Source organism: Brassica rapa, chromosome A06 (assembly GCF_000309985.2).
Source record: "Brassica rapa cultivar Chiifu-401-42 chromosome A06, CAAS_Brap_v3.01, whole genome shotgun sequence".
Lineage (NCBI taxonomy): Eukaryota > Viridiplantae > Streptophyta > Magnoliopsida > Brassicales > Brassicaceae > Brassica > Brassica rapa.
The window spans coordinates 28923887-28934104 of record NC_024800.2 but is presented as its reverse complement, the minus strand read 5'-3'; the positions used below and the strand labels follow the sequence as shown (position 1 = coordinate 28934104).

Here is a 10218-nt window from a genome sequence, read left to right as displayed (position 1 = left end):
AACTGTCTCCTGCACTGTTTGTCTGCTAGATCATGTATAAGATGGGTGTGGAGTGAAAAAATTTCTATTGAGGGCAGGTAGAACTCAGCTTCAGACGATCTCAGCCCAGAAAACAAATTTGCAGAGAGATTTCATCAAATTTATTTAAGGAAAAGTAATATTTTGATGAATTTTTTTTTGCCTATGTATAATATATACATTAAAATTTTATATTTTATACGTAAAAACTTTTCACATTTTAGGAAAAATTTAAATCAATAATTTTAGTATAATTTTTTATCCAAAAAATTCAGCACTAAATGCATAAACAAAAAATCAAACAAACCCTAAACCTTATAATCCTAAGCATTATTCTAAACCAAACACTAAACCTAACCTAAACTAAACGCTAAAACTTTCCTATTACCTAAACCCTAAATCCTACTTAACCCTAAACCCTACCTAAACCTAGACCTTAACCCTATCTAACCCTAAACCCTACATAAACCTAACACTAATCCCTAAACCCTTCCTACTACCTAAACCCTAAACCTATCTAACCGTAAACCCTACCTAACCCTAAACGTAAACCCTACCTAACCCTAAACCCTACTAACTCTAAACCCTACATAACCCTAAACCTTTTCTAACCCTAAACCCTACCTAACCCTAATCCCTACTAACCCTAAACCCTACTAACCCTAAATCCTACCTAACCCTAAACCCTACCTAATTCAAAACCCTACCTAACCCTAAACCCTACCTAACCCTAAACTCTTTCTAACCCTAAACCATACCTAACCCTAAACCCTGCCTAACCCTAAATCCTACTAACCCAAAACCCTGCTAACCCTAAACCCTACTAACCCTAAACCCTACCTAACCCTAAACCCTGCCTAACCCTAAACCCTACCTAACCCTAAACCCTTTCTAACCCTAAACCCTACCTAACCCTAAATGTAAACCCTGCTAACCCTAAACCCTACATAACCCTAAACCCTTTTTAACCCTAAACCTTATCTAACCCTAAACCCTACTAACCCAAACCCTACCTAACCCTAAAACCTTTCTAACCCTAAACCCTTTCTAACCCTAAACCCTACTAATCCTAAACCCTACTAACCTTAAACCCTACTAACCCTAAACCCTACCTAACCCTAAACCCTACCTAATTCTAAACCCTATTTAACCCTAAACCCTACTTACCCTAAACCCTTTCTAACCCTAAACCCTACATAACCCTAAACTCTTTTTAACCCTAAACCCTGCCTAACCCTAACCCTTTCTAACCCTAAACCCTACTAACCTTTTCTAACCCTAAACCCTACCTAACCCTAAACCCTGCCTAAGCCTAAACCCTTTCTAACCCTAAACCCTGCCTAAACCTAACCCTAAACCCTACCTACCCTAAACCCTTTCTAACCCTAAACCCTACCTAACCCAAACCCTTTCTAACCCTAAACCCTGCCTAACCCTATTTTTTCTAACCCTAAACCCTGCCTAACCCTAAACCCTTTCTAACCCTAAACCCTGCCTAACCCTAAACCCAGCTAACCCTAAACCCTACCTAACCCTTAACCCTTTCTAGCCCTAAACCCTACCTAACCCTAAACCCTGCTAACCCTAAACCCTGCCTAAACCTAACCCTAAACCCTACCTAAACCTAACCATAAATCCCATCTAACCCTACCAACCCTAAACACTGAAAAATAATCTCAAAACTCTAACACTAATTTGTTATTGTGATATTCAAATAACAAATTACATAGCAGATTTTAAATTTTAGATTCATTATTTTAATTGCCAAAATATTTTGAAAGTTGTATCTTATGAATAAAAAAGATAAACTATATTTTAATAACGTTAAATTTTGTTAAAATAGAATGAACAACTATTATCATAAATATATAAAGAATTTTGATGAAATTTGAAAATCTTCGAATCAATAACAATTAATTAGTAATATTTCAAAAACTCTTAAACTATTATAACAGTAGAATCTCAAAAAAAAAAAAATTAAAGTTCGCAAACATTTATTTGCCAATAAAACACTTAAAGGTATGAGTCTAAGCGTATCTTAAGTTTATAGCTTACCACCTTTTAAAAAAAAATCAGACTATATAAAGTTGAATTTATTAAAAAAGATATGAATATTTGTAACTAAAGAAGCCAAAGCTGTAATCATACAGGTGTAAAATATTATCAGAAGTAGACACTGAATAAATGACACTCAAATTATGGACAACATAATAGCAAACAATGACCCATTGTTACATGTATAATACTATGAGTATTTCACATATACTATTTACAAATAAACTGACGTGTATTGAAATCCGACTTGCAAGTTCTTGATATACGGTCGCCAGAGATACAAAGATGAGCAGACTCCTCTAAAGAAACGAAACCATGTTTTATGCTTTACTGCTTATGCTATCAGAAGGTCGTTCTGGAAACATATGCCTCTTGATCAAGTGATGAATATAAGAGCCCGACACACAATACTGCTGAATTACAAAGCACACATCATTTCATGTTCATTGCCTCTCAAGTCTCTCATATGGAAAGTTATCTAAGAAAAAAGAACAAAGAGAGTTATGTTTATGTGATGGACAAGTTGATTGAAAAAAGAGAGAGATTGTTAATATGTTAGATATATACCAGGATGAAGTTGGTGCTGTAAGCTGAGCAGAAGAAAACGATGGTCACTAAAGCCATGTAGACTGCAAAGACAATGCCAATTGCAAAGATTTATTTGATTTTCCAGCTGAAAGTGAGATTGGAGAGAGAAAAGATATTGTATTAAACTATAGATTAAAATAGAGCACTGACTATATAGTTTTTCATTCTTTAGAAAATATGTCGAGTGGTTAAAATTGCGCTAATGATAACACTAAGTGATCAAGACTCGGTGAGAAGAATATCAGAAGCGCCTTGTACAGCGTCTGTAGCATCAACAACATCGATACCAATATTGGCTCTTTTCAAAGCATGAGCATTCATCACCAGCCATTCTACATACATGCTTCAACTCAGGCAACTTCTTCACAATCTTGTACTTGTGTTCTATATATATATATTAAAATTTTGAGATATGCATTATTTTGATTCTTTGAAGCAAAGAAAGTAGTCTATGCCATATATATTTTATAAAATGAATTTTCGTGCTCACATATTTCATAACTAGTTTAAATAATACTCTTTTCTTTAAGGCTTATTATCATCGTAAACTAGCGCAAGCTTGTTCAGACTCGTACAAGGCCCATGTAAAAACGTTGTGCGTCTTGCGTTCTTACTCAAATCAAGAACGATGAGCTTACGAACTTCATCTTCCTTTAAAAAACAGCAGAGAGTCCGAAGTTGTAAGAAGATTCATTACACGCACACACTCAAGTTTGGGGTTTTAATATGAAGTTGTATTTGCAACCTAAGATTAACAACTACAAAAATAAACTCAAGTGTTAATTGGAAGTTGTAGGAAGATTCACTACACACACTCAAGTTTTAATATGAAGTTGTATTTGCAACCGGCTAAGATTAACAACTACAGAAGAAAAAAAAGATTAACACCTACAACAAAGGAGGATAAGTAGATAAATGCATCAGAGCATTTAGTAGTATACATACAAATACATATCCACCCACGAATTACAATTCATACAAAAAAATACAGAAATTTGACATAATACACCAAAAAAAATATAAAATATCACAAAAGCATAATAAGAAACAAACAGTCATTCTTTTCCATTTCAATTACTGTTAATGGTAACAAATTCGTTTTGTTGCATTCTTTTTCTTCTGTTTTTTTTTTTAAATTAGTCATCTGTCACTTGTTTTTTTGTTTATCTTCCGTTAAGGCTAGCAAACTGAGTAAACATGGTTGTACCAGAGTGTTCATCCACGGCCTGAGGCTCGGCTGCACCATTGTTCTCTTCCACCTTAGAAGCAACTGGAACACTAGCCGCAGCCGTGGCGTTGGTGGTGACTGCAGGAGTGATTGGAGTTGTATCTGCTGGCGGAACCACAACACCTGGCTCACCGTTCTCATTCTCCTCTGCTTTGCCCTGAGTGAATGCCTCTTGAAGCTGAAGAGCATATTCCAAGTTCCACAAAACATCTCCCATCGATGGCCTATCAACACCATAATCTTCCAAACACTTCTCTGCAGCTTCAGCGAACTTCTTCATCGATTCAGGGTTTATGGTTCCAGCCAAATGAGGATCCATGATCTTCTCGAGCATCCCTTTTCGTTTCCACTGCATAGCCCATTCAGCCAAGTTAACCTGTTCTCTTGGTAGCTGAGGGTTGATGGCTGGTCTTGCGCAGAGAGCTTCCAGAAGAACGACACCAAATGAATAAACATCAGACTTATCGGTAAGTTGTTGTCTTCTAAAGTATTCAGGGTCCAAGTACCCAAAACTTCCTTTCACTGCCGTGCTGACATGGTTCTGTCCAAATGCTACATCTTTAGAAAGACCAAAGTCAGCTACTTTGGCAACTAAAGCATCATCAAGAAGAATGTTGGTTGATTTGACGTCACGGTGGATAATCCCTTGCGCTGTTCCTGTGTGCAGATAGTGAAGCCCACGTGCTGAACCGATACAGATCTCAAGACGCTGTTTCCAGGTCAAAGGAGCAAGGTTCTTTCCGTACAAATGATCTCTGAATGGACCATTGGACATGAACTCATAGACTAGAATCATCTCTGAGTTTTCATCACAGTAACCAATCAAGGAGACCAAGTGTCTGTGTCTGAGCTTAGAAAGCATCTGGATCTCTGTCTCAAACTCAGTGATTCCTTGTTCAGACTGTGGGTTACCTCGCTTGACAGCAACTTTGGTTCCATCGTCAAGGGTCGCAATATAGACATTACCGAACCCTCCAACACCGATAATCTGAGACGCTTCGAAGTTCTTTGTGGCTTCTTGAAGTTCAGAAAGGGAGAAAGAGCGGCCTAGCCCCATGGTTGAGTTGTAGAAGTTTGATTTTTGAGAACCGCCTTTGCTTGACATGAAAGTGCTGTCACCAGCGTGTATCGGAAGCAACCAAGAGGAGAAACTGTTTCTCTTCTGCCAATCTTGTGGCCTCTTCTTCCATTTGTAAACCATGGCTCCAAGACCAATGAAAGCTCCAAACATCATCACAAACCCCGCGGTCGCAACCATACCGTGTTTCCCCATGCCAGTGGTTCTACCATCAACTCCAAACTCTCCGTCAAGGCTGTTCACGGAGTTGCTCATCTTCAAGACCTCAACTCCATTCAAGATTGCGTTTGGAGTACCTGTATCTTCTCCCATGGGACTAATCTGGACTAGCAGCTCAGGACTCATAAGCGTCGCGTTCACAACAATGTCTTTGTAGTAAGGAGCTGAGAGATCGCCTGCCACAGTGGACAAATCCAGCCCAGAGATGGCAGTTTTGCCGTTGATGTACACATTGAAGTAAAGGTCATTGAGAGATTTGCTAACGATGTCGCAGAAGTGAAGCCTGATGAGGTAGTTAAAGGAAGGGTTCGAAGGGAAGTTCCAGCTGACGTTGAAGTTAGGAGCTATGGTGTGAGAGTCAGCCATTTCAGCAGCTGTTGCATAAACCGTCTGTGGAGCAATCAAAGGTGTAATTCCTGGAGGGTACTTGATTGCTGAAGGGGTCGTCTTAACGTCCTTGGCCAGGTTCTCATCTTTCAAGAACTCCTTATCTGGTATCCATGTTCTTCCTAACGTGTCATTCTGAGGCATGATCAAAGGACCACCAACGTTGACTCTGTAAACAGACTGGTAAGCGTAGTCGGACAGACCAGAGAAACCGTTAACCGGGAAAAGGGCTGTGCCTGAATCAGAGATCAGTTCGTCCGGAGCTGAGACAACTTCAATAGCGTTGATGAACGCTGCAGAGGTTTTCATAGGTCTGAACCTGAGGGAGAACTGTGCATCCGTTATGTTGACGAGATACTCCTTCTGGAGAACAGCTTGGCTATCATTGTTGTTGTTAGTAATCTTAAAGTTATGAAGCAACACATACTTCTCCGTTAGAACGGAGAAAGTCGCTTGTTGGAGATCAAACTTGTCGTTAGGGAAGGCCAAGAAATGGAGACGAACCCAATGCCAACCAGGTCGGGTCAGATGGAACTTGTAGATGGCTTCTTCACGGAAGATCCTTGCAGTTAGGTAGATAGGAGAGGGAAGGCCAAGAAATGGAGACGAACCCAATGCCAACCAGGTCGGGTCAGATGGAACTTGTAGATGGCTTCTTCACGGAAGATCCTTGCAGTTAGGTAGATAGGAGATGCGACCTTGTCTGAAGGTGGGGCCGAGACCTGAATATCATCCTTGGCTTCTATGTATTGGACCGTATCTTGGTCACTCTTGAAGACTTTTCCATCAGGGGTTTTGGATGAAGATTTGCTTCCACAGTCAATGAGGATATCATCTGCCGGTTTAAAACCGGTAGCAGGTCCTGCTGCAGACACTACAGTACCTGAGAGGAAGAGGATAATAGCCATGAGGAGAGCCATGGAAGGCTTTGGAGAAAAATCAAAGATTGGTTTCTTTCTTGTCTCCATCCTTCCTGGGTGGGAAGGAAAGAGAGAAGAGAGAGGGATGAGGAAGAACAAATATAAGAAGTAATGAGGGGAGATTGTTGGATAGCGTGTGGTTGAAGAAAAGAGCCAGACAAAAAAGATCATCAAAGAGAGAAAGGGTGAGTTGTTATATGTGTGGCCAGTTTTTTTGGAGTATATTGTTATTTGGTGGAGGGTATGATCATCAATCATATTCAGTGGTTTATATTTAGCAAACTGCTAATTCTGTTATGTAGAAAATTTAGAGACAACGCCAAAAATAAAATAACTATGGTTTCCTATTTCAGGAAAACTAAAAAATAAAACTAGAATTAAAACTCTAACCAGATCACTATCAGTTTGGTTATCAAACAAGTATATATGAACGAAGCAGTCCCAAACGATCGTCCTGAAGCAAGAAAGTGATGAAGAAACATAAAGTAGATTAATCAACGTACCAGCGAAAGCTTTTCACTGCCATTCAGGTGACTCCAATGCTTTGTTACTCCATCCATACGTTATGATAACGAGCAGCAATAATAAGGAGAAACAAGTCAAATGTTTACAGAAAGAAGTTTGACTGAGGTGAGGTCTCACTGGTAGATGTAATACAAAACATGCCCAAGTCTATGCACAGCCAGAATAATTTATAGACTAGTGATTCAATGTTGTTTTCAACCCCAATCTTGTATTCTAAATTTGTAACTTTACAAAATTACAAGTGTGAAAATTAAGTAACCAATTTAAAAAAAAAAAAGCATATGAGGACAATGTGCAACTACAAATGGCCTGTCTTAAATGAATGGTACCGTGTCCGTGTGTGTGTGTTTCGAGTTCTATGCTTCACAGAGCAACGCAGAATCTGAAATAACACAAACACAATCAATCTCTAACTTGTAATTCACTGAGCTATAAATAGAGAGAGAGAGAGAGAGAGAGAGAGAGAGAGAGAGAGAGAGCAGTTTACAAGTTCATATTTTGCTGGATTTAGTCCAGAAGAAGCCTTTCTTTCTGACAGGAAGATCTTCTTTAGTGGATTTACTGTTACCTCTGGACCCAAAAGAGAAATGTCTAGCCAAGAAAGGCTTTGCGGAATAGCTCTTGACGCTCGAACTCGATACCAGTTTAGGGCTCTTGGCTGCTGCTGCTGCTGCTGAAGCCATGTGGCTGTGATCAAACATTACAAAATCATCGCAATCAAAATCACCATCCAAAACTCGGTTTCTAAGTCTTTTAGCTTTCAAATTCATCTCCACGTTCAATGCTTTCTCTGACAGCATCGCTGTTTTCTTCTCCCCCAGTGTACAGATTGGGCATGATGGGTCGAACTTATCGACTTCTGGCGTCATCTGCTCTAAACAGTCACCATGATAGACATGCCCACAAGCTAGAACTGCAGACACAGAGAGCTCATTGGTCATAAAGATATTTTGTCTGCTCCACAAGGATTTCTCCGACAAGGGTCTAGCGCATGCAGCACAGGTTTGCTGCTGATGATTGGACATTCGGTTGCCAAGTTCGGCAATCTTGTCACGTTCAAGGCCAAAGCAGTCGTTATCATTAGACAAAGGCTGGTTGCAGCGAGAAGATGACATAATTTCAGAAAAGGCTTGCCGTGACCAACCTTCAGATGGTCCACTTCGAGAAGAATCATATCTGAAAGAAGCTCCCTGCCTCTCTTCAGTTGGTGAGCTTCTGCTTAGAGAGTTAATTCCATAGTTCTGACCATCTGAGAGTTGCTTTAATAGACGAGGGCGCTGTGTCAGTTGAAGTGTGGATGAACTTGCAGGATGCAAGTAGCTCTGGGACGGAAGTCGTGACGCTGGGAAAGAAGATGGTGGTGAAGACAATTGTGCATCAGGAGATGGCTGTGTAGGTGCTGTTGAATCATTTTCTTTCTGTGAAATGCGAAAGATACTACGTTAGGCATCAATAAACACAAAATTTGAAAGATAACAGAGAAGTACGCCAGTGATGAAATGAAACACACGCTTTACCTGCTCAAGGACTGTATCCATGGAATGATTATTTACTGGAAAAGAAAGATCTGCCACAAGAATAAGTAAGATTATTAAGATCAAGACAGATGCATAAGCAAGGCAAGAAGCATAGACTAGTCTTTCTTCTGTTCAACATGAACTGGGTGACATTTTAAGAGGTTTTGAAGAAAGATCTCAAGTTGACAAGTTGTAAGAAAAAATATAATGAAGAAGCAGAAATGAATAACCTGAGGGGGGAGATTTGAGCAGTGACTGAGTCTGAAGGCTATCTAAACGACTAAGAGAGGAGTCTTCCCCAGCAACACGTCCTCCTCCTCTATTATGATTATGATTATGATTATGATTATCCCAGCGGAAACTCCAAGGAGGAGAATGCCTCCTCTCAGTCTCAGCAGCTGAGAGGACCATTTTGTCAGGAGCAGCAACACAACACGCATTCCCCATCTCTGAACTTAGCTTCAAAAAAAACAAAAAGACATGATTAATGTTAGAAACGAAGATTCAGGAATTGTTATATCTGCTGAGCTAACACACAACAATCAAACATCACAGAGTAAGATAATCCCCAATCAAATTACACATTCATCCATTCTTTTTTCTTTTTTTTTTTTTAAAGGAATCAATAAATCACTCAACTGACATGGATAAACAGATCCGCGATTAAGGCCCCCCAAATCTGCAAGCCATGTTCATATGCTGAGAGAGAGAGAGAGAGAGAGGGAATCACAACAATCGAACCTGCTCCCCGAAGTTTTAAAACGTCGCCAGCTAAGAGGAAGACGACACTTTCGCTTCTGTTAGACTGAGAAAGCGAGAAAAAGAGAGATGCTCGCGAGGGCTTTGCTTTGTTCCTTCTCTCTTTTTAGAGAGAGAGAGAGACTGAGAAAAGGGATGAGAGGGAAAGCGACGAATATAAAGTTTTCTCTGACGGTTTATTTCACGCCGTTAATAATCCGGTTTATAAGACCCATAACCGTACCAAATATCAAATAACAAACCAAACTGAACCGATTCGTTTCCATTGTTTCTTTATTAATTTACCGGTTTATGAAAACAACACCCTTTTACCATGTCAAACCGGTTCGGTTAAAGTGCCTTGTGGGTGTTGTGACGCCGTCAGATTTAGATGTGACTTACGGTGAGTAGTGACGTCATTAGCTGGGGCCGCTTAGAGCCCAAACTGTACTATAATTCCAAATTTGAAACTTTAATAATATTCGAGGGGGCAATTTTATAAAAAAAAAACACGAAGGAAACCAGGTCCCTGTCTCAGTATCTTACATGGCACGCGACCTAGGAGATCTGTGAAGAAGCCAACACGGAAGTAAAAAAAGAGGAAGGGAATATAAAGACGAAACCATCACTTCACATAATGATGGTTTCTTACGACCCTGTAAGAAGAGACAGAGTGTTGTGTTAGATAATATTACACTTTTACTTTGGTTATATGGGGCTATTAGCTCAGCGGGAAATTGTTTCCGAGCTTCCGCAACCCTCTTACTCTAGCTTGAAGAACATCCTTCGAAACAAAAAAGAATCACCACGATTTTGGCCAGTTTACAAGACAGTGGGACACTAGTTGTGGAGAGAAAATAAGTGAACGACGTGATCGATTTGGGCCTTAGGTTGTAGAGTGGACCTCTCATTTAAGCCCATTAATAACGAGAAGGAGCTCAAATC

At 39.8% G+C, this 10218-nt stretch overlaps 2 protein-coding genes across 9 annotated transcripts; both read right to left on the bottom strand.

The window, feature by feature from the left end:
• Positions 1 to 3481: 3481 nt before the first annotated feature.
• On the bottom strand, positions 3482 to 6797 carry LOC103828064 (probable receptor-like protein kinase At4g39110). 2 transcript variants are annotated; one of them, XM_033272161.1, is made up of 2 exons: positions 6216 to 6797; positions 3482 to 6135 (listed from the first exon to the last, which is right to left on the bottom strand). In XM_033272161.1, exons 1-2 carry the CDS (start codon positions 6749 to 6751, stop codon positions 3825 to 3827), a joined length of 2847 nt encoding a protein of 948 aa, XP_033128052.1. In that variant the 5' UTR covers positions 6752 to 6797; the 3' UTR covers positions 3482 to 3824. The 2 variants fall into 2 exon arrangements, with proteins under 2 accessions (XP_033128052.1, XP_033128053.1); XM_033272162.1 differs by having other exon boundaries at positions 3482 to 6164; positions 6272 to 6797.
• A 367-nt stretch (positions 6798 to 7164) lies between these two features.
• Positions 7165 to 9710, bottom strand: LOC103828063. 7 transcript variants are annotated; one of them, XM_009103651.3, is made up of 5 exons: positions 9175 to 9710; positions 8766 to 8994; positions 8536 to 8585; positions 7506 to 8436; positions 7165 to 7400 (listed from the first exon to the last, which is right to left on the bottom strand). In XM_009103651.3, exons 1-4 carry the CDS (start codon positions 9178 to 9180, stop codon positions 7510 to 7512), a joined length of 1212 nt encoding a protein of 403 aa, XP_009101899.1. In that variant the 5' UTR covers positions 9181 to 9710; the 3' UTR covers positions 7165 to 7400; positions 7506 to 7509. The 7 variants fall into 7 exon arrangements, with proteins under 7 accessions (XP_009101899.1, XP_009101901.1, XP_018508168.1 ...); XM_009103653.3 differs by having other exon boundaries at positions 8766 to 8984; XM_018652652.2 differs by having other exon boundaries at positions 8766 to 8984; positions 9179 to 9710.
• Between the last annotated feature and the right edge of the window lie 508 nt (positions 9711 to 10218).

Coding starts and splice junctions, on each gene's coding strand:
- LOC103828063 (XM_009103651.3), bottom strand. Junction 8,586..8,765: donor GCTCAAATCTCCCCCCTCAG/GTTATTCATTTC, acceptor TTCTTGTGGCAG/ATCTTTCTTTTCCAGTAAAT. Junction 8,437..8,535: donor TGGATACAGTCCTTGAGCAG/GTAAAGCGTGTG, acceptor CGCATTTCACAG/AAAGAAAATGATTCAACAGC.
- LOC103828064 (XM_033272161.1), bottom strand. CDS start 6,751: ATGATTGATGATCATACCCTCCACCAAATAACAATATACTCCAAAAAA. Junction 6,136..6,215: donor CGTGAAGAAGCCATCTACAA/GTTCCATCTGAC, acceptor CCTAACTGCAAG/GATCTTCCGTGAAGAAGCCA.